The sequence below is a fragment of the Aplidium turbinatum genome, chromosome 9 (assembly GCF_918807975.1).
Source record: "Aplidium turbinatum chromosome 9, kaAplTurb1.1, whole genome shotgun sequence".
Taxonomy (NCBI): domain Eukaryota; kingdom Metazoa; phylum Chordata; class Ascidiacea; order Aplousobranchia; family Polyclinidae; genus Aplidium; species Aplidium turbinatum.
In genome coordinates, this window is record NC_137480.1 from 12,071,217 (window position 1) to 12,098,217 (window position 27,001).

Here is a 27,001-nt window from a genome sequence, read left to right on the forward strand (position 1 = left end):
GGACATCTGATGTAAGTTACTTTGCTACCTGAACCTGCTTTTTTAGCCTTTCAGCTACAGTCTTCGTCAAACTACAAATTTACCATGGGTATTCCCCAGTAGGTTGTTCAACGACTTCCTGTTCATCGTTCGTATATATTCTGTTAAGCTCACTTTTACTATTCTGCTTTGCCTGTACGATTGCTCACAAGTGACCAAAGCGTACCAGTTACGTCTGAATGTTTAATTTAAGTTTTAGTCTTCTTCACCTTCCAATTTCTTTTTTTAAATTAAACATTCACTAACGTGTGTTGAAGACATTGTCAACAAGAGGTCATAAAATATAGACCGTCGGGACTTCGGTCTCAATGCTTATACAAAGACGAAAAAATCTTTGTATATTTTCTGACAGAATGGATGGATTTAACTCAGTTTTTGAAAAAGGTTTATAGCTATTTCTCTTCTCTGCGTCTCTTACATAAAGCGCAACGAAAATAATCCAACTAAAAATCCTTAAAATATTAAGCCTTCTTCTTGTAGTTCACCTTTCCCCCTCTATAAATATTTTTTGCGCGCACCGTTTGACACGATTCCTCTCGCCACCAGAAAAACGAAATGCATTCACACAAAGAATAATTTGAGAAAGGGCTGCAGACACTGTTTAGGATCAGAATAGCTGATTAGCTGGTAGGTTACTCTAAAGTCTAAAGACATCACATCTGTAGAGAGACGAAATAAAAAATATATACAGTACAAGCTTTGATTACTGGTGTTAAGTTTAGTACAACTTTGCATTATGAAAATCACAAGCATTTAGAGCTTGCTTAGGAGTGAAGCTGTTATTAACCAACATTCATCGGTACCGGTAGCATCAAATAAAAAAAAAGGAAAACATTGCTGCCAAAAGTATGTTTTTCTGGAAAGTGTTACTTCAAATTAGATTGGGAAAAGGGGTTGTCATAAATTGAGTGTTGATCTCTTTAGAAGACTCAATATCTTAAGGTGACCTTTTTTCAGCAAGTTTCAAACATGCATCCTGCTTGGATTGCACAATTTGAACTCATTGTCATTGCATTTGAATTTGTAATTGCAATTTTCGAATTAAATTAATTGAATTGAATGTGAATTGTACTTGAATTTGAAGCCATTGCATGAACCAAGCATGTATTGGAAGCTTTCTGACCAGAAAGACCAAAAAACGGTCATCGTACGCTACTGGTGAGATCAGAGACATCAGTCAAGCAATATTTTGAAAAAAATGCAAGATCATCTATTTGAATCGATGTGAATTTGTATGAGAGTTCTTAGTCATGTAGTAAAAAAATGCATGGACGCTCGTTAAGAATCTAATAACACGACAGCAGAGAAAATCAAATTCGTAATGTAGGCAAGTTTGCATGTGTTGATCTATCCATTCAAAACTCTTACCATCCATCTTTATACATGTAAATTTCACTTAAATACTACTCAAATCCCAACTTTTTTTTCGAATTTTAAATCTTGTTTGTGAGCACACACTCACACCCCCTGCACACGGCACGCTTGACTAAAACATTTGCTCTTTAGCGCTGCAAGCGTATTGTAAAAACAAATAAATGCCGCTTAAACCACGCAGTTCTCTATTGCATTCAACGTGTTTTGTTTTTGAGAGGAAATTTATCTGACGTTTTTAGCTGATTCTTAACAGGACGTTTAGATTAAGCAAAGGATTTACTAAGAATTAATTAATTGTAGATTTACTTACAGCCGATTTGTCTTTATTTGGCCACGGAATAATGATAGCTACGTTAATCAGACAAAAGCAAAACTTGCAACATCTTGCAAAGCGAACAACTTAATTTCCAGATTTAAAAATCAAAAGCAGAATTTCTTTCCAAAAAAATCGAAAGCTTAGTTTCGTGTCGAGCTCTGGTTGACTTCAAATAAAGTTGAGCTTTGTTTTTATTGCTTTGTTTAATATTAAAAATAGATAGGTAAACAAAATAAGTGGTGAATTAATCAATAGGCGTAGGCTACCTCTTTTGTGAATTAAGTGAACATTGTTCTTTGTCTTAATTCAAAAAAACGGAAAAGTTTACCTTCTATTAACTAATGAAGTGACCGAACCAAACGGATACTACTGTGTAATGTAAAAAAACACCAGCAGATTTTGGGAGTCACATCCCACAGAATATGATATTTTAATTGTTTAACGTGTTTTTGTGGTGATGTGGCCGAAAAATTGTTTGTGGTGGGAGAACAAAAGTGAAAAGTGATTAAACCGGAAAAGTTTCGAAATTTTCAAATGTCTTGCCGGCTGCAGTTTTTGCTTTTGCTGTTTATAAGTCTTTTAGAATTGTGAAAGTAATTTTAGGAAAAATGGCACAAATGCAAAAGAGGAAAAAATGGCACAATGACATTTCCTTCTTTGCTGAATCTAGAGATCAAGGAGACACCTCATTGTTTTGTGACTTTAGTAAAATAAAAAGGAATTAAAGAGCAAGCAAATTAAATTACAATAAAAAATGAGCAACTTGATGACAAACACATTGTTTTGTGACTTTTTTTTCGAAAACCTATTTATTATGCCATGTAAACATTGCATAACTATACAAAATGAGATGTTGAACATATATTTAATAACTGTTCACATGTCCGTACAAAATGGCCAACTGTTCACAAAATTTTCACTGGGCATCTGCAAAGCGAATACTGTGACCGGAACCAGACAAGACCTGTGCAATTGTCTTGCGCCACGTAGTCTTCACAGAGGTTCTTCAGGCGTTGTTGTTCAACAATCACATAGCGCAATAGTAGACCCTTAAGCAACAACCTTAAAACATTAAGCACCTTCAAACAGGGCATATTCGAACAGGCCCCGTTTTAGAGGTAAGCATTGAGGGATATGGAGTATCACTGTTTGAAAAAAAACGAACCATTTGCAACAAACTTCACTCGCTTTTTCTTCGGGCGTTGTACGAGTATGTTGGTACAGTTCTTTCTCATTGTCACACTCATTGCACAGCGAGTTGGGCCGAGCCATCATAATTACGATGGCCTCGGTTGGGCAGCCTAACTAGGGTCGTTGTTCTCCGGTTCTCCATTGGAAGTGCAGGGGCAATTACAGAATTTTTTTCTCGATTTTCAATATATTATTTGCTCATGACAAATGAAATCTGATATAACTTTACAAAGAAACCAGCGGTTTGCAATGCATGTGTCTTTCAGGAGAAATTCACTAACTTTCACTTTTAATGTTTGTCCAATTTAGATTAACGTTTGATAGAGCTTTGGTAGAGAGTTTGCCTTGTTGAACCATAGGCATACGAAGCCGAGCAACGTTATCAAGTTTAATATATTCATGTTTATTACATTTACTAAAACACAAGCTAGTCAGAAGTAATGTCCATTTTTTGTTTTTTCCTGTTTGTAGATTTAGTAAACCATTTTATTTTATTCAGATGTAGTTAGATTGTATGTATGCTATTCCTGAAGAGAACATCTTGTGATGTCGAAAACGTTCGATATCTAATTTGTTGCGTAGTTTTGTGTTTCTGCAAATGCACTAAATTTGAATATGTTAACCTTGATCACGTTGCTCGGCTTCGTGTGCCTATGGTTCAACAAGATTAACGTTTATCTGTCTTAGAAATGACGTATTATTGCTGATGTAGTTGCACACCCAAGATCAAACCAACTCAGATTGCTTTTCAAATTGAGTTTTTTTTTATCATTTTAGCTCCGTTAGATTTGAAATCAGCTGACCGGAATTTGTTTTCTTGTAATGTAATCATAGTTAGTAAATGATAGGTATGTTTATTAACTATGATGTAATGAAGCGACAAGGAATATGATGGTGAATTATTTAAATGAAGCAGTTTCTCGTTCAAAACAAATAACGTCTCACGTCAATATTTGTCTACTAATCTATTTGCTTACAATAATTTGAAGTAAACTATAACTTGAACTCAAACTTATGATTTGAATTATAATTTTGTATTTAAGATGGTTAAGTTTTTTGAAATTTTAGAAAAAGTTTTTGCTTATTTTCTCTTTTGTTAGAAAAATGATGAGAAACTTCTGCGAGAAATAAAAGAAATGTTGAAATTTGTATGAATGTAAAATCTTTGATTGCTTCTGCAGAATATGACCGTCCAATATTTAGTGTTTAGTTTTAAGTAAATCTAATCCTATATTCCATAAATTCCTGCCAAAATCTGGCAATCACGCATGTGTTTTAGCGGCCGATAGCCTACGATGATTGTAGCTTGTGTAGCTTTAACAAGACACTCATAAAAAATGTTCAAAAACATTTCAAAGGACCCAGTAGGCTACTAAACTACCAGTATAATTCGCAATTTAGTTGCAAAACATGATAAAGGCCAATATGTGGTGCAATTTTTCTGATGACATAATTTTTCATTGTATTTAGCATTGAGAAATAGATTATGTTTATTTTAAACTTGGCAAAACTTTTAAACTAAAATTGAAAGCAACAGTGAACTGACGAGAAATCAAAAAAATTAGCCTTTTGTCATAACTCAATAAAGAACTCTTGAAAGATTACAATTACTACTTTTGCCACATTTTCCTTTCTTTGTTTTTGTATTTTATTTCCACAATATCGTTTTTTTTGCATTTCGACAAAAAAAAATGAAGTTACACAAATCGTCGGTCAGTGTAAAAGTGTATATAGGCAAGAGTATACAAAATTTGATTTAAACTTTGACATGCAATTTAGCGTTTATCTTTTTCTAAATCTCTTTTGAAGCTTTGAATTGCTGTCTTCTGAGAATCTACTTTAGGCTTCAATTTTAGTCGTCGTTTTTTTCGCCATGAGAGAAAGTTTTAGAAGTTCGAAAGAAAAAAGCTGCCAAACGAAGCAGTTGACAAAACACTCGGGCTCGGCAATCGAGCTCAGTCTGTTACTCTGTTGTACTATGCGCTGGTGGTGGTTGGCTGAGCAAACTTTGGTTACGCTTCAAGGTAGCCTAGCTTTTCGTCCTTTGTTGTACTTGTGTTGATTCAAGCGAGGCAAGAGTGTACTGGCTGAAAAACAAGATCAAAATGCAGCTTTAGATTTTAAAATGCCTTTGTAGAACTTTGCTGATAAAGTTTTAGTAAAGAAAAGTTTAGCTTTGCAAAAGTTTTTTCTGTAAATTGTTGAGGCAAACTGGCCAATTGGCCATGTACCTCCGCAAGCAGCAGAAAATCAAACTTTCGATTTCAGATGAAACTTTGAGTTGGCCTACGGCAGTTTGGTGGAAGTAGGGGAGCTGGTATACAAGTCCCCGGCTCCCCGCCCTGGTGAAAAAAGAGGTATCGACGGAGAGGCAACGACCAAAAGAATGAGTGTGAAAAAGTAGGGTGAAATGGGCAAATAGCAGTCAACCATGACGATAAGAAGCATACAAGTGTGACGAAGTGTCCGCCTTTACTAAATTAGTTGTGATTTGCTTGTTTCTGCTTCGATTTTAACAATTGAACCATCCCTGCAAAGCACAAGATGCCAAGATCTCACCTATGCAAAGCAATGTAACACAGGCCCGAAAAACATCACATATCTCCTTAGGAAAGAGTTAAACTTGACCGAGTTTAACCATTTATCCGAAAAATATCTTTAAATATACCAGCATTTAATAAACGCTAATTGCCTTTAGTAAATTATTTGTAAGTTGCTTGTTTCTGCTTCGATTTTAACGGTTGAACTATTGCTGGAAAGCACAAGCTATCATCTACCCAAATAAAGGTAAGCCAGACTTTAAAAGTTAAAAATATTTCCTAGGTAAAGAGTTGAACTTGACCGAGTTTAACCATTTATCCGAAAAGTACTTTTAAAGATACCAGCATTTAATAAACGCTAAATTAAAGAACATATCTCTGTCTAGTTACAAGCTAAAGTTGGGGTTGATAGCTTTTTCATAAAGCGAGCAACCGGACTTCAAACACAGTGGATGAATTAATCCTTAGGCGAAGGCTACCTCTTTCGTGAATCAAGGGAACAATTATTCTTTGCCTTAATTCAGAAAAACGGAAAAGTTTACCTTCTATTAACTAATGAAGTGACCGAACCAAAGAGATACTACGGTGTAATGTAAAAAACACCAGCAGGTTTTGGGAGTCACATCCCACAGAATATGATATTTTAATTGTTTAATGTGTTTTTGTGGTGATGCGGCCAAAAAATTGTTTGTGGTGGGAGAACAAAAGTGAAAAGTGATTAAACCGGAAAAGTTTCGAAATTTTCAAATGTCTTGCCGGCTGCAGTTTTTGCTTTTGCTGTTTATAAGTCTTTTAGAACTGTGAAAGTAATTTTAGGAAAAATGGCACAAATGCAAAAGAGGAAAAAATGGCACAATGACATTTCCTTCTTTGCTGAATCTGGAGATCAAGGAGACACCTCATTGTTTTGTGACTTTAGTAAAAGAAAAAGGAATTAAAGAGCAAGCAAATTAAATCACAATAAAAAATGAGCAACTTGATGACAAACACATTGTTTTGTGCCTTTTTTTTCGAAGACCTATTTATTATGCCATGTAAACATTGCATAACTATGCAAAATGAGATGTTGAACATATATTTAATAACTGTTCACATGTCCGTACAAAATGGCCAACTGTTCACATAATTTTCACTGGGCATCTGCAAAGCGAATACTGTGACCGGAACCAGACAAGAACTGTGCAATTGTCTTGCGCCATGTAGGCCCTACTGTCGACCCAGCCAACCACCTGGGCAACAAAGTATCTGGACTATTTTTTGTTGTCATCCTTTGCATCATTTTCAGCCTGTGTATCCCACTGCTGAGCGAAGGCCTTCCACTTTTTGCCAATCCAGTCGATCTTGTGTTTTTATGCTCCAGTTTGTTTCACTTTTTTTGTCAATCTTGTTTCTCCATCTCATTTTTTGTTTTCTTTGTTTGTGTTTGTTTTGGGAGGTGTCCGATGTGTTAAACTTTTGAATGAGTAATCTTATGGCTGTAATCTGTGTACATATCTAAGGGCGCCAGATGGTGGCTTCGAGACATCATCTGTATTTGACGTGGACGTCGCCGCATGCAATACTTTCAAGTTGCAAAATCACAGAAAAAAATTACGAAAGCTTGTCGACCAAGTAGGATGGCACACAGTTGCGTAGCAACCGACTTCAACCAATGCAGGCCTGGAAGCGAATTCAAGATGGCGTCTTTGATAGGCTGGCACAAACTAACGATACGTTTAGCAGCGCACGCGTACCGAAAGTTAAAGACTGTCTTGACAATTTTTTTCCTTGCCAGCTGGTTGTTCCCTTTCAGTGCACCATAGTCACACAGTAAAATAACATGTGCTTTGAAGGAAAGTGTCTACTTCAAAAGAACAGTTCAGTTGGAGTGCTAGAGTTAATAGAAAAAGCACCGCATCAGTGACTAATTTAGAATAAGAATGCAAGTTTAAACAACATCAAAGTGAGCATAGTTAAAGTTTGCTACAGGGCTGTCAGAGACAAAAGTATCTATTGCAAAGTAAACGCGATTACATGTTGTTGCAAATTGAAAACAACAAATTTTGCTCATTATTGTTCAGGCTTACAGTACAAATGCTTTGCACAAAAATATTTCGAAAATGTTTTCTTTCGAAGTAGCTTAAATTTTTATAACAAAGAGTTTCAAACCTCCATGTTCAAACAGGCCTAATTTATTGGAAATGAACACGTGAAGGCGAAGCCTGAGTTCAGATTCACTGAAATAAAACAGTTTTTGAGACACCGCCGATTACAACAAAGGTTAGCCTAACAAAATCGCAACGGCCGTGTAGCACAGTTCTTGAAACCGTCATAGGCTACTATTTTCTTTACTCAATTTTCCTTTTTTTTGTAATAATTTTGGCATGATAAAATTTATTTGAGATAAGCACATGTTCCCAGGCTCTTATTATGCATCACAACCGATCAACATATCGCAGAATTTGTTTTTTTATGTAATTTTGAACACTTCTTTTGTTTTTTCTATAATTTATTTACTTTTCAGTTTTTTTCTGAAGCTTTTACATGTTGCCATCTTGTTAAATTTTATGTGACTTCGTATTTAATTCAGGCATTTATAGTCCACCTCAATGTTCGCGTTTCATCGCATTGTAGCAGTGGTTCTCAAACTGGATACGCGTTCCCCTTGTGGCACGCGGAAATCTTCCAGATGGTACACGAGAAACTCGCTTAAGTTGACAAGAGTTAAAATAAACTAATAGAATTGCGCTAACTTTCAGAATACACAAAATCATTATTGTGTAACAACTAAATTTTTTCGGAAGGGATTCAAGCGTTTATGATGCAACACGTAGGTCAGTAGTTCTCCGACTTTTTTCGTTGGGACGCTTTTGGAAAAGTTTGTTGGACTTGCGACGCACTCAGCGAGAGGAATTTCGCTCATTTTTATTATTTGTTTGTATCTCCAGCCTTTGTTTGTCTCGTGACGAAGTGAATTATAATTGCGCTATGTGATTGTTAAACCATAATCGATTGCTACAGTTTCGTAATAATGATTTCTAATGCACGTGTCAGGGGATAATATTATATCTTAGTTTAGATACCAAGCGGAATCATTGCACGATGCCCATGTAAAATTGAAAACACGCACAAGGGCGTCGCGAGTCGCGACGTACAGTTTAAGAATATTTGATTTAGGTTGTTGAGAGAAACGCTAAAACTTTTCAAGTTTGAATGTTGCTACTGATGGTAGCAATACTATAGTAGTCCAGCGAATTTATTGGCCTTTTACTATGTTACAGGTAGACAGCTTAATTATATTTAGTCCAATATTAACAATCTTTTTGTATCGGATCCCTGTGCTGATATTTGTTAAACTTTCTTGTTTTTATGGTATGTTTTTGAAATTTTCTGGATAGCCTATAGGTGGTACACGAATATTGTACAAAACTGCTAAATGATACCCGAATAGAAAAAGTTTGGAAATCACTGCTTTGTAGCATGCATTTTTTGCTAGATCAGTCGAAGTAAAATCAAATTGAACTTAAAGCGTCAATACATTTTTGTAAGATTATTAACAACTTGAAGTTACGTATCATCTGACAAGACTGTATTTTTTTTCAGGGCTTTAGTATTCAAGGATGAAAACCCGAGCACAAGCAATTAATTGAGCTTTTTTTGAGAAATGAACGTTACAGGAAATTGAAACACGCTCATCCAGGTGATCAAGGTAAATGTCACGACTACGACGATCCTAAAAAGATGATGTGAGAACAGCACGTCAATCAATCAAAGAAACATGCCAGGTTATTGTCACAATAAGTTGCTTAGATCGCTTGATACTCACTTTGGAGACGTTTCAGAGGAACAACAATCGATGCTAATAAGCCCTAAAAAAGGATTGTGGGTATACGTTCGCAAAGTCATCTATTAGTGTCAAAGATAAAGTCATTATGGAAAATAGTTGACAAATAAGTAATGTGCTGTACTTTCCGTTCTTTCTTTTTCACTTTTTACTACTTTTTTTCAGTTAGTTAAAAAATAATTGAGTAAAGGGTGAAGTGCCAAAACACACACAGCCACCAAATACAAAAGTAAAGCAAGTGTCAACAAGCGCCTATAGTTGCACGAAAGTGAAATACCCACAAGGGAAAAGGTTGAAATCTGTAAATTGTGTTTGGTGAGCGACATCAACGTTTTATTCTTCCCATGCGGGGATATCGTGAATAACACTTGTATGAACAACAGTTCATCGAAATTGAAAGAGTCACAGTCACTATGAAAATTGTACTGTGTCCTATGCAAGGTCAAAGTTTCAGGTTGTCTTTTGAATGACATACACTTGTGACTATAGTTGGTTAATCGTGGCGATGCCTATACACATCTATATACTGTATTATAGTATAGTTGTATTTGAACATGCATTGAGAAAATTTAGTTTGTCGGCAACAGTAGTCACACATAAAGTAAAGTTTATTTATCTTCACTTTAGTTCACAATTTGTTGATTAATTAACCTGTTATCGATACAATTAAAGTTATTGAGTGAACAATGTTAAGTGTAGTTCTAGTGATGTCGTGCTTAAAGCAATAAAAATTTAAAAGAGTGATGTCCCTTTGACAAATCAGTGCAATACTCACACTATTGATCCAGTCAAGTTAGCTTTTTGTTGCCTTTGTTTCATTCTTGAGCTTAATTGTGATCGTGTGTAGGCCCCTATTGTTTTCATGGCGACTTTAGAAAACAAATGATCTGAGCTAATTGCTGGGATCACAACATATCTAGAGCAGGAGTTCTCTGCCTTTAATTACATATCGTTAGGAAATGCAAGGACTACTATTTTAGATGTATTTTTGAGCGTAAAGTTCAAAAATTGAGTGCTCACACGTCGAAAACTGGGAACTTGGACAGGTGGTATTTGCAATTTTTGGGCTAGCAAGTGAATGGCGTCATTGCGCGCGAGTTAAAGGAGAAAGTCGCAGTCGCTGGAAAGCAGCTGCGTTTGAAAACGGGGCTCAGAAGTCAGAACCACGTTGTTTTGCGTGCGTAGGTGGTGAAAAACCGGGCTCAGAAGTCAGAACCACGTTGTTTTGCGTGCGTGGGTGGTGAAAAACGGGGCTCAGAAGTCAGAACCACGTTGTTTTGCGTGCGTGGGTGGTGAAAAACGGGGCTCAGAAGTCAGAACCACGTTGTTTTGCGTGCGTGGGTGGTGATATTGAAAGCTGTGGCGTTGCATAAAGCAGTTTTGAACGCACGGTAAGGCAGATAGCGTTTGCACTTGAAACGTCACTACAGAGATTGCCCAACCGGCTTTGGAGAAGGAAAATATTCTCCAGAAGGAATAGTTGTAGAAAAGTGTTAAGCTACCGCGATCATTGGGGACAATGATGAGAAAAAAGATACGCTTTCAGGCAGTGGCACCCTCCATAATGTACAAGGAATATGCTTCCAAAATATGACAACAGAGTTAGATGGATGAAAGGGACAAGGCCCATCACAGAGTGATAGTAGCAATTTTATTTTGTTTTAGATTAGAAAAAGGAGTCTCCAAATCCCTAACACTAAGCTGAAGGGGGGGGGGGTTGGTTTTGGTCTGGTTTTGAATCTTTATCCTCAGACTGGCAAAGTGTTTGAAAGGTTATTCCTGGTAATTTTGCATACGTGTAGAGTGAAATTTTCCGATTGTTGTCGAAATGTTGTTGCCAGGAAATGATTCCATCCACTAGGTGCCTTTGCAATTTGCATAGAGAGCAGTCCTGAAATGCGTTGCATAAGCGCACACCCCGAGAGCAGAACCAGCGCCGCGTGATCTTGAGTCAGGCGTTTAACCATTGATAAAAGGCTAATAATAGTTTCTGTCAATGTTAAAACTTTTTGATATGCCTTCGCCCTTCGCCTAAAAATCAACAAAATGTGACTAAAAATATATGGATAAATCAATCGTCTTGTCAGGCTGTAGACATACCTATGTGGTTAGGATTGAATGCTCAACTCACAAACAAACACCTCCAAGACATGATGTAGTTTTTGATACTATAAACCAAGCTTGAAAGTAGCAGATGAATGCAAGGAAAACTATATGAATGCTGTATAACTTTGGTGTTGCAAAGCATAACTAAGCATGGGTTTGTACAACTGTCATTGTAAAAATGTATTGCAAAAAATTAAGAATCATTGGTGTAGCTTGTAGCCTGCGCGAGCGTCTCATAAACTGTTGGTAAACTAAGCAAATATGCTGAAAACGCCCACGCTTACTTGTGAGGTGCTATTCAACTACAAAAGTTATCGTTTTTTTCACCCTTTCAACATCGCCAGATGTAGAAACGATGTAAAGCTGGTAATTTTGATGGTTGATACTTGTTGTCCATCCCTTCGCATTAGGGATAATTTCGCGGCAAAATAAGGCTTAAAAACCTTTATTTGACAATTGGCTTTTTCAATATTGTTCTGGGATTTAACTAAACGTTTTGAAAACGAACTTCAATGGTTAACTTATTCTCTTACGCTAAATGTATTGGTTGTCATGGTTTAATGGCTTTCAATGCTGTCCACGCTCAAACTTACATTCAAATTAGCTTTGGTTTGCAGAGGACAATTGATGAATTTTGCATCGAATGATCAGTTGTTGACGTTGTATCGTTGTAAAAGCAGGCTGGTGGAAGAACGCCATTGTGCAACAATCCTAAACTGTTATAAGCACGATACAGAAGACCACTTGGCCCACCGAAAAGTATAAAACACCCAAACTGTTTTACAGAAAAGATGTCGGTGAAAGAATTTCCAGCATAGTCTCTTCAAAACGTCTACGGTATACTTTGATGTCAAGTAGGCTGCAGCTGCAGTTGAAACTACCACTGTTGTTCATATGACTTCAGACGCAGAAACAAGGTGAAAAAGTTTGAACGTATTTTTCGTGAAAGTATCTTCATGTTTTCTCCGAAAGAAGAAAACTACTTGAACATCTTTGCAGTGAGAACAAAGATGATAAAAACATTTTCCCAGGTAATCGACGTTTACGGCATTTTACTCACACCTTGCATCATTGACACATTGACTTGCACTGCACCACTTTCAGTGAATACTTCTGCTTGAACTAACTCACTGCAACAACGTAACTTAGAGAATAATATTCATGATTATTCTCCTCAATTTTGCATCCACATTTTCATGTACCTACTTCTGCAGTTCTTTTGTACTCGATGCACATTACAGCACATGAAACGTTTGCATGTTGGTGTCTGGCTTACTGAGGGGGGCAAGAAGTTAATATTACGTCTGTCCATAGTAGAACAAAAAATTTAATGCATGCGATTTAGTCATTAGAACATATGGCTCTAGAGCAGTTGCACTCAACCTTTTTCAGCACGGGGCCAAATTTAAAACCTAAATTTTCTAAAGGGCCGCAACAAAAGAAATTCAATTGTGAAACTTGATTTTGGCTTTGACTTTTAACAAGTTTCTCAAAATCAGCGGTAACATTGAAAGATGCAGCACTCAAAAGTTGGTTATAATGATGATTCGTCAATTGGTTGTGATATATGGATTTAATTCCAATCATTTTGCTGACTAGTGGTTCACACACACAAGTTGTGTTGAATTAAATGCAAAGGCACTTTTCAGTGCATTGGCTGTCAAGTTTTCCTCTGGGACTCGACACCAAATGTGAAGTAAATGATCACATTTAAATACTTGTGTCAACTTCACATCTGACTGCAAAGCTAGTAGCTCCAGCTGAAAGTCATTGCGAGCGGTGGCTGCGTCTTTTGTCATGGGTGTTGTGTTGCAAACATTTTCATCAAGGGCAGCAAAGAATTGATACCGTTGATGCGACTTCCAAATTCGTCAATCATGCCGCGAAAAGTCCAGTGTACTTTCAAATGATCTGTTGACTTGCTGCTCTGGCTTAACCATGACATGACGTCCGCCCCGATAGCTTAGTTGGTTGCATGAACGTGGGTTCATGAACGAAGAAGCTTCAAGATCAAACGGCGCTAGTTCGACTCTCGGGGCGTACGCTTGAGCAACGCATTCTAAGGACTGCTCTCCATTCAACGGCGTCTTGTGGATAGAATAATTCCCCGGCAACAACACTTCAACAATCGGAAACTTTACTTTGACAATCTGGGTAACCGGCTCTGCGTCAAGAGCCTCTACAAGTATGCGAAACTACTAGGAATAACTAGCAAGGCTTTGTCAGTCCGAGGATAAAGATTCAAAAACCAACCAACAACAATATTAGCTTGGTGTAAAACGCAGTGTTGCCACATCACAAGGGTAAGATTACCCTCTTCACGCCATCTATTAAATTGTCCATGGAGTCTTGGAGACATTGATTATTTCCTATACCATGGAAGGACACTCATGTGATTCAACTGAACACAGCACTCAGAGTTTGATAAAAACCCAAATCGTTTCCTGTCTTATCGGTAAAGCTAGCACTGAAACGAGAAGGCTGACTTTTCTTTGTTGGAAATGTTGGTATTGATGCAGGTAGTTGCGTCCGCTGCCTAAAAATAATCACCCAGTGTAAAAGTGGTAGGCCTACGCCTCGTTTTTCCCAAGTCATGTTAACGTTTGAGATAGCATTACCGCTGTGATCAATAATAACAGCTTGTGGAAAAAGAATTACGCGTAATGGTGTTAACCATGGCTTAATAAAAGCATTTGAAAGTTTGTTAACAAAAAATACAAACCAATTTCCTTTCTGCCCTCCTCATAGTCTATCTTGTGTACATCTGTTATGTCACTCATGTGGTGTGCAATCTAGCGATAGTACAGTTTTCAGAAATATTTTCAGCAGCTGCTTCATTATCGTTCTACCAAGCTTTCTTTTTGATTGTATGTGCTGTGCTTACTGTGCTTAATCATATTGGAAAAAATATTTGTTTTGTATTTCTTTTGTCTTTTAAAAACAATAAAAACTATTAACAGGCTACTACATAAAGTGCTCAATGCTAAGCAAAAAAGCAAAGCAGAGCGAATTAAATCAAATATAGTTATTACTATCTGAGTCCTTAACAGCCTGTTTCACCTTGAACGGATCATCAGAAGGGTCTTATTCAAATAGAAATTCTATTCTTTTGTCTTTTATATATTCGGTAATGGGCATTTTGGGAGACTGTTACGAAATATAAATGTTCGATACTTTACTGTCAAGGACCGAAACATTAGTGATCAATCAATCTGTGTAAAGTGTTGACTGTGTATGTTCATGGGCTTATCCAACCCATTTAATAACCGAACGGTAACGACATGATTTCATGCATGATTCAGCAATTTGACATCATCTTGCGAAAAACCACCTGGACAAACTATACGCTTCAAACAGCCCTACCCCGGCAACAAAATCCGTAATTTTTACATTCATTTAACGTCTGCAGACGTTGGTTCAATGTAAAATTGACGGATTATACTTTCTGGGTAGTTTTAATGAATAACACCAACATGTATTTTCTTGGTCATATGAGAATGCCAGATGGGTGTTCACTGTTCATTTGCAAAAGCCGTCCTGAAACGTTTTAAATTCTACTTCCGCTCTATAACGTAATCTGAATCGCGTAACACAAGCAACCTTTATGGTTTTTGCTTTCGGCTTGCTTTGGGGTAATGTTGCGTCTTTTGTGTTGCACATATCGTGGACATTGCTATAGCGGCGTTCACGCACATATACACAGCTTTTCTTATCTGATATGTCGAACTGTGAAAATGTAACAGCTTCAGGTATCACCAACACACTGCCTGCAAGGAGATGTTGCTTCAAATTATAAAGTTGTCGAATTTGAACAAACGCGTCATACAGCAGATCATGATACTTATTAATTTGAATGAAAACCGATTACAATGTTTGTTTCATGATCAAATTCATTTAACAGTAAAACTCTCTACTTAACTAACCTAACACAATCGTTTTATAACATTAACATTCATGTAGCCAAGCCTGATTGCGTGGATTCTGGTCTGGTTTTGGGCAATGTGTGGTAACGTTTCATTTAAATTGCTTGAAGCTTCGTCTACGCAGAACTAACTTATTGCATTTCAATGTGACTACAAAATGATAAACTTTGTAGTGGTATCAAAATACGAACGCTTTTACTCGAAGTCACCGCACGCAGCGTATCAACAGGATTAGCAACTGTGCAAATAAACAAAGATGTTGTTTTGAATACCCTGTAATCTCTTTCACGTTCATAAAGAAAAAGCCTTGCTGTCAAAACGTTAGAAAGCGTATCATTGCTCATAGGGATACCAACATATAGAATGAGACTGTTCACCAAGCATTTCAATTATAAATTAATTTCTTGTGTCACAGTTAAAAAACTACAAAAAGGTACAAAACTACAGTCACCGGAAGAACACAAGAAGTTAAGTTGTGAAACTAGCATTTTATCCAAACTTTGAATACTTCCACAGTGTTATTTGAGTAGGTCTTTATTGATACAATCCCTGTAAAACAATACGGCTACTGCTTTTCATTGACATATTGTATCACACATCTCAACTGAGTGTTGATAGATTTTTGTTACTGATTCCAAATCTCAAGTCGGTGTTTGACTACATGCTCTAGTTTTGTTTGTGCACCCTTTATATTCAATAGTTCACGATTAAACTGTGTCAATTAAAGTCAAAGTACAGCAGAATTTGGCTATACTGACTTTGACTACGCCTACGCATGCTCTAGTTTTGTTTGTGCACCCTTATATTCAATACAATAGTTTACGATTAAACTGTGTTAATTAAAGTCAAAGTACAGCAGAATTTGGCTATACTGACTTTGACTACGCCTACACACAGTGGTTCCGAGAGGGGGGGGAAGTCGGGCCAGTTTCCCCCCTAGCAAAACATTGTAAAGGAAAAACGAGTAGTTTTTTGTTTTTGCACTTTTGAGGGGGGCCCATTTTTAGTACTAAAGTAAAAATGTACCAACTAAATAATCAACCAATTCTTAAATGAAGTGCGCAGTTCCAAGTATTTCTCGATCATTGTAAATGTCACTCTCGATGCTTCTCATCAAGAACAAATCATTTTCGTGTTAAGGTAGGCGATGTTGAACAGCTTCAAGACGTAAAATCTGAAGCTGAAATGATTTCTGTATCACTGAACGGTTTCGATTGTATTGATAGTTTCAACTTGAAAACTGGTGCTGTTTTAGCTAAGCGGGAACTATTTTTGCTTGACAACTGAATCTTAACTTCAAAATCTGCGTTGGCCAGGCATAGGATGTTGTATCCAACATAAGTTATCTGGGAAAGTTAAAGGTATCAGTCCAAGCACGATTAAAGAAAGTAAATCCTGTATATTTTTTGTTTATGGATCATCATCATCATCAGTCATTATCTCCGCCTGCAGCAGATTGCGCATCAACATGATTTATTTGCTTCCAAGAGTAGCGATTTTGAGCCAGCTCGCCCAGTGTCGCCAAGTTGAGTCCGGTCCATGATTGAATGTTGTCTTGCCATCGTTTTGGTTGTTTGCCACGTTTTTTTTTTCTTCTACTTTTCCTTCTGTGCAAACTTTGCTGATTCTGAATTGAGATCTTTTAGTGTGGCCGAACAGTTGTAAAACTTTTGATTTTATTAACTTATTGCTGCAATTGGATGTAATTTTGTCATAGTTAAAAGATCTTCTGTTTTCGTGTGGTCAAGTAGCCTTTTGTTGGTCATGCTTCTCATGATGTGATTTTGGAAGGTAGTGAGTTTTTTCTTTATTTGAGTTTTTTGTTTATGGATGTTGTTGCTTAAATCTAGTTGGAATTCATAATGTTGCCTACAGCCATCGTTGTTCAAATGTCTTATTATTTTTGGAGTAATTGATTATCTGTAAGCTTGTGGCATCTTTAAAGTTATAGCCCAGTCAGAGGAAAATTTCTGAAAAATCTAAACAAAGCTGTCCTATCATCTTGCAAAAAAAAATTGACTTCGAGAAAGTAATCAAGGCGTGGTGCAGTCAAACCCAATGCTTTACATTACCCTTTTGCAATTGGAGCTCTAAAGACATTTCTTTAAATGCATCAAGTTCGAACCAACCAGAGCTTGATCGGAAGCTGAGTCAATGCTAAAGTAGCCTACAACTAGCAGTTTTAAATTTGTGACTGCTTTGCATTATGTGGATTACGATCCTAAACAAGATTCACTGATGAATTTAATGAAATTAAACGAAGATGTAATCTAAGTAAGAGAAAGCTGAGAAGAGTAGGCTACTACTCGCAAGCTAAAGTTGCAGTGGCAATTATAAATTTAAAAGAAAATGACTTTGTTTTCCTGAGGACAGAACGCCTTTATAACTCCACTTAACTAGCTGAATGATTCAAAGGAAATGTATTCTACCGTACATTGCAAAGGATTCGATAGTTGTTGGAATTGACAAATGTATCAACAAACTTAAACATATCGTCGATGAAGTTCCAGTTTGAAGTTCCAGTTTGAAGTTCCATGAAAATTTCATCGTATGTCTATTGTGCAGTTGCGGGCATGTGGGACAAACTTAAACCATTTGTAGGCTACAACAATAACATTTTTCAAGACATTTTGAATGAGTTGGTACTTTTGACAGAAAGCCACACAGCAAACTTCAGCTGCAAACCAGAACGAACCACCCCATAACCTCTACACAAGGAATCATTGAATGCAACTTTCGAAAGGTTTTTCCAAATAGTTTTGTTATGATTTTTTTTTGTGTTCCGGTAGCTACCTCCAACGGTTGTGCTTTTAGAACCTGGTTTTAGCAATTACTGAAATTTGTAAAGAACTGTTTGCGCTCGAGTAGGCCTATGACTCAAAACCGATTGAAAAGCGTAACTATACATGTTGTGCATCAATTCAGACGTCGCAAAATTTTATCATTTGATGCTGTGATTCGTAACTTTGCATTGCAAAAAGTCCAGAAGGGTTGAATTAAATCAGGGATGTCCAAAGTCCGGCCCGCAGGCCAACTCCGGCCCACGAGACGTTTTTGTATGGCCCGCGCCTGTTGTTGTATAATGTGTTATTTTTGGCCTGCAGACACACAAAAATCATATAAATTCAACTTGCAGTTTTCAGAAAAATTATTGTGGCTGTTGGCCCGCGAACACTTATTATCAAATCTGGCTCGCGTGGGAAAAAGTTTGGTCACTCCTGAATTGAATGCTAGGTTGAACTATTTTCGTTGCCTGTCGGCCTGTTGTGTGTTTACAAAGCTTTCTAGACAAAATAGTTTGCCTCAATGACATTTTTGCTGCAAGTGTAATCCAGTGATTATATATTGATGATTTTTACATTGAACGAAGTTTTTTTCATGCTGATGAAAGTCGGCTAATTTCAGCTTAACACGAACATGCAATGGAATATTTGCTAAAAATATTATGGGGCCCATTTTTTGTGTTGTTTCCCGACCGGTGCTGACTTCTCTCGGAGGCCCTGCCTAGTGCCTACACATGCTATAGTTTTGTTTGTGCACCCTCATATTCAATAGTTTACTATTAAACTGTGTCAATTAAAGTCAAAGTACAGCAGAATTGGGCTATACTGACTTTGACTACGCCTACACATGCTCTAGTTTTGTTTGTGCACCCTTATATTCAATAGTTCACGATTAAACTGTGTCAATTAAAGTCAAAGTACAGCAGAATTTGGCTATACTGACGTTGACTACGCCTACACATGCTCTAGTTTTGTTTGTGCACCCTCATATTCAATAGTTTACGATTAAACTGTGTCAATTAAAGTCAAAGTACAGCAGAATTTGGCTATACTGACTTCGGCTCTTGTGACATGTTTCTAAGGTGGTATCTGTTGCAAAGTTTCCTCTTTTTAAACTACAGGAATAATTCAGCTATGGTGACATTTCACTATAGGAACATTTTTTCGGAAGTCCTTTCAAGTGTCACAATGAGCGAATTCTATTGTATTATTTTATTAAATAGTTATTGAGAAGTGTGTTTTTTGCTTTTGCTCCAATTTCTCTCCATCTCTTAAATTCCTACTGTAGCCTACATGTAGCAAAGCAAGTTGTTGCAAAAAGTTTATTTTTTAAGTAACTTATCTCTTACATGTGGATTACTGTCACTAGGTAATGATTAACTAGAGCAAATAACTATGTATAACTTATTCTTAAAGTTCAACCGTTACGTTTCTTGTGAACAGTATTTAGAGCACTAATTAATGTTTTATGCTAAATAGCAGGTTTTTTAAATTATGAAATACTGTTGTGATGAGAAGTTTTGTGTTGGTTTTCTGGAAAAACTTAACCGTTTTGTGCAAGCAAGCTTGCAAAAAAGTGTATTGTTTTGTGTGTTCCAAGACTTAATGCGTGACGTATTTGACTACTGACCATTTTCTGGACTTGACAATTTAACTGTGATTCACCGAGCCCACACACCAACTCAAAATAATTGTTGTGCGTTTGCACATCAAAAAGAAGTTGCGGTTTAGGGAGCATCGGCTACATCATAACATATCCATTAACCTAAATTTAGATTGAAAACATTACAAAAGATTACAACATATTGGGGTATATTTATATATACCTAACCTAATGTATATGTAATGTTCTCTATATAACTGCAGACAGGACGTCACTGTTTCGACCTGTTTCTGACCGTCACTGCAAACAGGACGTCAAGGTGTCATCAGTGCAGAAAACGTACTCTAGACTTGAACGCCTTTTATCTAATGTTTTTATTTTTAAATTTATAGAAAAGTCAATGCAAGCTTGTGATGCCGTGGAGATTTTGAAACGATTCCTTGAAATGTCGCTTAGATCTATTAGGAAACTTATTAGGGTCTTCCTATTTAGGTCTTCCTAATGTTGAGCCCATAGCTTTCATTTTACGCCATCCGACTTCCTGTTAGTTCAAAACTAGACGTAGGCTAAATTGCTGGGGAGCAAACAAAAACAACTTGCATTTCGAATACCATTTCTATGTGTTGTTTCTATAATTCTAAAGACTTTGCGCTGCATTGCAAACACAGCAAGGTTTGTCAAATTTGTGGTTAAGAAGATTCAAACATCTTAACTCGTAATACACAATGAGCAATATCGTTTTTGTTTTTTTTAGTTTATGTAGGCCTAGTAGGCTACGTGTAAACCAATGTCATATGTAGGCTACGAGCAGGCGCGGATTTATGGGGGGGGCCTAGGGGGCCCGGGCTCCCCCCCCCGAAATTTTGTGAAAAATTGTATGTTTCCGCATCAAATGGTTTGATATGCTTCTAAACAGCTGATATTAGTCCCTCGGCATCACAATTGATGAAAATGGTTGTTTTAATGTCTATTTTCTAGCATATCGTATATGTCGTAGTATATCATTGTTCATATCTGTTTAGCTTTTTCTTTCTTTTTAATTGATTTTCAAATTTTCTGGCCCCCCCCGAAAAAAACTCTTAGATTCGCGCCTGGCTACGAGTAGAGGTTTGCAGCGGGTGGTTGTAAAAAAGGCATACCGGTAGTTAAAATGATACTTTTAGATCTAAAGTGCTTAACGTGTGAGTCTAAACTTTGCGTGTTTGTGAATGAATGATATTTTTTAACTAAAAGATAGCTGACTAAAAAGCAAGGACAAAGCGCTTTCCATAGCAAGGAAAAATAAGATAATGGGCTACTTGTCAGTAATTTTTTATTTATTTATTTATTTTTTAACTAATAAAATAAAAGTTGGGCACTGCATCAAACTCTAGCCCGTGAAGTCATTTCGGTGTTGTTTGCCTTCCTTGCTGCAAGCATCAATTTATGTTACCAAGCCTGTGCGGTTTAAGTGTGAGTTCATTTGTTGTAGGCTTACCGGTAACTGTAAACTCCGAACTAATAGATGAATGGATCCATCGTATGGGTTGGCCTACCATTGTTGTGATTGTGCTGATTAGTCAATATTGCAACTAATATTTGGGCTAACAACGACACATTTACACCGCTTGTGTTCAAATGTGTTGACTTTGTTTTAAACTCCTTTCAAGACTTCAAAATGCTGAGCTGCAATAATTAATTTGACGCTATGTAAGAATAATAACATATTTGTTGCTGTTGCTTGTCATGAAAACTATTTCCCATGAAAAAGTAGAAAAATGGTGAAATGTTGTTGATAAACTGCTTTGTGAAAGAAGAGAGGAGACCAGTTTAAACTTGCATGGTTTTAACACATGGCCATTTCACTAGCTTGCTGGCCATCTTTAGTTGAAAGTTTGTTATGCCAGTTTCATTGTGCGATCATGCATGCTTAGTTTAGGTACATCTTACATACGTCATAAGCATTACGTCATAAGCTTTGTAACGCTTCTTTTTGTACATTGCAGGTTAGATAAAAAAAAAGGCAAGTAGGCCTCAGATTATAAAATATTTTTAAGTTGTAAATCTGAAGCTTAACTTTCGTGGTTATGTTGGTGGAATGTTATTGATTTGCTCACAATCGACTTTCCAAGTGTGATTTACTGCAAAACACAAAGGTGAGTGCTCACCTATAATGTACAAACTGTAGTGTACTTGCACACGTTGCCCTTTTTTTTAACAACTTTGCTGTAAAAACCAAAGCGTGAAATGATTTCACATTGCTAGATTCCCACTGCGCTATTGTTATGGATCTACTCTACCGACAGGCCAGAAGCCTTTCCGATTCCACAAACTAGGTAAAAACATAAAGTTTATTGAACACTTGAAATTTTCTTTATATCTGGCTTCAGACATTGAAAACAGTCTTGCAAGATCGAAAGCAACAGAATTAACAAACCTTCAGAATTCTAGAAGAATGTCTCAACCCAATGGTTAGTTTTATATCAGTCTTATCTAGTTGTACGTTGGTTAAACGAAGTGTTTTGTCGAATAGACTGCGTTCTGTCTCAGTGGGTTATCAAAAAAGCAAATTGGTGGCCACGGACACTTTCTGAAGAGTACAGATGCCGATTCACGACTTTTATTTAAAATAATAATCTAAAAATAATTTAAATCAATCTAATCATTGGAACCTTTATGAATTTGTTCTTATTTTGTGTTAGCCTCCATGTTTGCTTATAACTCGTAAGCTTAATGTAGTAATAGTACTTAGTAGTAATAGTATTCCAGTTTTAATCCGGTGATGTCCCCGTTACCGAGAGTGGCCGGATTCACCTCCAAGTGCTGCAATCGCCTTCACATTCTGCCTCCATATCAATCTGTCTGCGCCTTCTCTTGTCAAGCCCACCTTCCTGCTTTCCTCCTCAACTTGCCTTTTCCACGTTTTTTTGGGTCTTCCTAATTTTCTACGACCATCCACTCGCAATTCCAGCGCTCTTCTCAAAACATCTTTTTCATCCCTTCTCAAAACATGACCATACCATCTCACTCCATTTGCTTTCCCCAACTTATCAACATTCTTATTTAACCCAAGTAAGTTAATAAGTTTTTCGGTATTCCTTTTGTCCATCAGCTTCACATCACACATTGCCCTCACCATCGCTCTCTCAGTTCTTCTTAAAATCGCCAATTCGTTTTCTCGTAAGCATTATGTCTCACTTCCGTACAGCATTGCAGATCTCACGCAAGTAGTATAAATTCTTTCTCTCATTTTCAACAGAAATCTTCTACCACATAACAACTCTCGCCACTCTCTGAATTTAGGTGTAGCATAGGTTAATGTGCAACAATACTAACTATACGCGTTTATTACGAAGCAATGGTACTTATAACGCATTTTTCATAGAATTAACATTTGAATTTTTTATTTCTTCAGAAACTCCTGTTTCACCTTTTGGAATCTTCAAACACATCAGAGCGAATCGGAGACCAATAAACAGCATAACCAACCTTATACAGCACCTTCATAACTTTTTTGTATACGTTCTGCTAAATTCAAATGAAGGTTTTCATCGTTTGTACCAGCAATACCTCAGAGAAACAATAAATGCCTGTCAGCAGTGCTTCTATGAAGCGGTTATACTCAAAATACCTCAACCATGCGATGCCGCGGATATTGCAGCAGCAGTTTATTTCATCCTGAGCCAATCATTAGCTGAGGCACAAAACATGGCCTCAAGTTTTGCTTTGCAGTTTCCTTTGATTTTCAAGCACATCTGTGTACTGCTCAATGAACACACATCCTTTTTGCTGAGCTATTTTACACCAAGAAATGGAGTTTTCTGTCAAAAATGGATTGCTATCAAACGAAATTGTATTAGAAGTTATTTATGCTGCCGAATTTCCGGTAAGTTGTTACTTCAGTGGTGTAATAGGCCTACTTGGGTTCTCAGTACGTCAGCTAAACTCAAAGTGGTCAAATTTGTGTAAATTTTTTTGTCTAAAAAGGGCTGTTTTGATTGCTCAAGTCAGGACATTTTAGAGCAATTTTTATTCATCAAAATAAAGACAAAAATTTAAATTCAGATAAAGTTTTATCGTAAAATGTATTTGCAAAACAGGTATTTTTTGATATTTAGGTTATATTTTGAACAACAGTAGATTTTATTTATGTAGCCTATTATTTTAGCCTAATGCGGTTTTCGGAAGATCATTTAATTCGTAATTCTATATGCATGACACATAATTTAACGTACAATACGGCACAATATTCTGTAAATATGATGCGTAGACAGTACACACTCAACGCGTCCTTGTTACAAAAACGACTTCAAAATCGTCATTTTTAAAGGACGCGTGAATGATTGTTGCGCAATCAAAGTAAAATTTTTATTCAATTTTTTGTTGTGAACTTAAAACAAAACATACATCAAGAATTTACCAACTGAAATTATCCAAGCATTCAGATATCCGGCCAAATATGTCACGAAGCAGTTGTGACGTTTCCACACCAAATTTTGTGTTCTGATTTTATTTCTTTTCGAAGTAAATTTTCTTCGTGAATGTTGCTTCGATCAAAAAAATATTCAGAACAATACTAATTGCAACATCTCTAAAATTTTTAAAGTTGTATTTGTGTAATGTTTTATCCAAAAATTGTGCACTAGAACTATGGATGACCAAAACTTTGAAAAATGTGAAAACATGAAGTCAAAAATTAAAAAAAATTACTTTGGAATAAAAGTAGCCGCAGTAGTTTTGATAAACCGCGTGTTGATGTGAATACTAGCTAGCCCACCGATCTATATGTATCCGTGTATATTGTATTTTAGTGAGTTGTTAAAGCTTCTGCTGTTTACAGAAACTCCGAGAAGCTCCTATCAACAACATGGATTCTACGAAGATTGTCTACGAGACTTGGTAAGAAGCTTGATTTCGTTTCAAATTCCAACAAAAATTCTACCGGAAAGAAACAAAAAGAAATATTCTAGCGTCAAAATGATTGGGGCGGCACGTCCCCCCGTGCCCCTTAGGCTTAGACGCTACGCTACTGATTATAACACATAACTAGGGAACTGTGTTTCGAAAGCTAGTGCAAACTGCTATAACCCCAGCTAACTTGCAGCATCAGACTAAAACAAGTCGGTAGCATCTACATTGTGAAGTAAGCAACGATCATGCTGTTAAAAGCGAAACTCAATCAATTGCATTATCTATTATGTTCCACCTCACATCCACAATTTCTCGATTTATGACTAAATAGGAAATAGCCTGCTGTAGAGCAGCCATGCATGATGTTGATATAGATATCCTATAGGCTACAGTACACAATATGCAGTGCACGAACAGAGAGGAACGTAACAGTGTTAAAGTTAGGTAAAAACTCTTTTTGTATTTGATGAAATGTTTACATTGTTAGAGATAAATCTTTTAGAAGTGCATGCTTCAAAACAAAATTAAGTTAATTAATTTTATATTTTTTGCTACCAGTTTTGTGCTGTAGTGATGACAAACCATAATTAAGCTTACATCCAACCACAATCTCAATTAATTGCAAGTATTTCTTTTTAGAGCCGCTTTCCTACTCCCAGTGCTGTTGAAGTCCGGGATGCTGCTGCAAGGTTTATGTTGCATTTTGGATATTTGTCTTTTTTAGTTTTGAAATGTCAGCACAAGTAGATTTGGTAGTGCTCATCAGATTTACGCAAAAGCTTCATTTCGACAAGTGTAAACAATTAAATAAATTTAAAGCGACACGCAAATATGTGAACACGGTTGTTTTTGATCTACACTTTGAATATAAATAGTTGTTTCGATTATGTTGGCTTAATCCTTGGTACGCTGCTGTTGCTGCTGCTGCCGTTGCAGCATCAGATGATGATGATGATGAAGATGATTGAATTTGAAATGCACATTTACAAAATATTACAAATATACCAAACAAACAAATATTTATTACTTTTTTATGAATGTTTAACTTGCTGAATAAATTAAACAAACAACATTGCATAATCAACTTAAATGACTTTGAATTGTTTTCTGTAGGACGCCTGTTGCCTTATATTCACAAGCACCTCCTGCATTGCGTATTACTGCGGAGTTGCGTGGTTCGTTGCCCTCTAACCCAGAGTTGCCATCGTCTTCACTATCTTTGCCGCCTGGAGGATCTCCACCCTTATCTGTATCTTCCACGTCTCCTTCCACTGTGGCACCATCTTTATCACAACCGCTTTCCATACCTTCACCCATGGCTTCACCTTCCTCCATGTTGTCACCGACAGCTTCCCATCTTTTTCCAATACCACCACCACCAAATCGTCTGACACCCACATCCCCTTTGTCACCCAATCTATCAACAGAGGAAGAACAATAATTTCAACGTGAGATAAACTGTAGCTTGTACACTTCCACCTATAGCAAGCTACATTTACCGGCACACGCCAATGCTGCTTTTGCAAAATAGGCTATTGCAACTTTCGTAAAAAGTTGCCGTCTTGAATAGGCTCGTCTCTTCACCCAAGAAAGCACCTCGATAAATTGGTAAAGACTTCATCATACCGACATATATTTTTTTTAACATACATCATACCAATATTATCATATCAACTTTACATACCATACATTTTACTCTAACATAATTCTCACCTGATGCTGAAAGTGTGCTTTGCAGAGCAAAGTCATCATCTAATATGGAGCTAACCTTACCACTAAGTTTGCTATTTTACAACGTTTTTTTTGCGGAACACTGTCTGAAATATGGTTAAACTTTTTAGCGTATCCAAGGTAATGTCTGGTAATTGAAAATATAAATTAAATAGACGAAGAGGCAAAGCAATCAATATCACTGTCCGTCTTCAATGATGTTATCAAGCGTTTTGCCAAGGCACTGCCTAGTGCTCCTACAAACGTCCTCTGAAGCGTCGAGTGCTTGTTTGTCGAGTCCACCCCTTAACCACACAGGCAACTGAATGTTCTGGTTTCACAAGAACCAGATTTCCAGTCAGTGGAACCCGAAGAATGAAACACCGACAAAAACAAATTTTAAATTGTCAAACTGGCTGCGTAGGCCATATGGTTGTGACTTTGATGTATGTAGTGTGCACCACTGCCAGGTTTGGAAAAGCAAAAATTGACTATCCTAGATCCATAGTAGCCTATTAATTTCCATGTATAACTTTAGAATAAGAATAATTTTACTCTACCATAAGCGCACGATTAATAACAACGTAAATGGATGTAAAAGCATTATTCACATCATTGCAAAACCAACAACAGCAAATTCTTGATGGAGCAACTGGTGTTTGCCTAGGAAAAAAATAATAAACTACATTTGAAAAAAAACTGG

General features: G+C 36.8%; 1 protein-coding gene across 1 annotated transcript; it reads left to right on the forward strand.

Annotated features, from left to right (window-relative positions):
- The first annotated feature begins 12,229 nt into the window (after positions 1–12,229).
- LOC145776687 (uncharacterized) lies at positions 12,230–26,029 on the forward strand. Its single transcript, XM_082587918.1, has 7 exons — positions 12,230–12,420; positions 21,684–21,833; positions 22,068–22,148; positions 23,093–23,563; positions 24,518–24,576; positions 25,228–25,277; positions 25,702–26,029. The coding sequence occupies exons 3-7, from the start codon at positions 22,133–22,135 to the stop codon at positions 26,027–26,029; spliced, it is 924 nt and encodes a 307-aa protein (XP_082444044.1). The 5' UTR covers positions 12,230–12,420; positions 21,684–21,833; positions 22,068–22,132.
- The last annotated feature ends 972 nt before the right edge of the window (positions 26,030–27,001 follow it).

What these genes read in the sequence shown, in the direction of transcription:
- LOC145776687 (XM_082587918.1), top strand. An exon ending in TTTATGCTGCCGAATTTCCG is followed by an intron (nt 23,564 to 24,517) that starts GTAAGTTGTTAC and finishes TGCTGTTTACAG; the next exon opens with AAACTCCGAGAAGCTCCTAT. An exon ending in AAGATTGTCTACGAGACTTG is followed by an intron (nt 24,577 to 25,227) that starts GTAAGAAGCTTG and finishes ATTTCTTTTTAG; the next exon opens with AGCCGCTTTCCTACTCCCAG.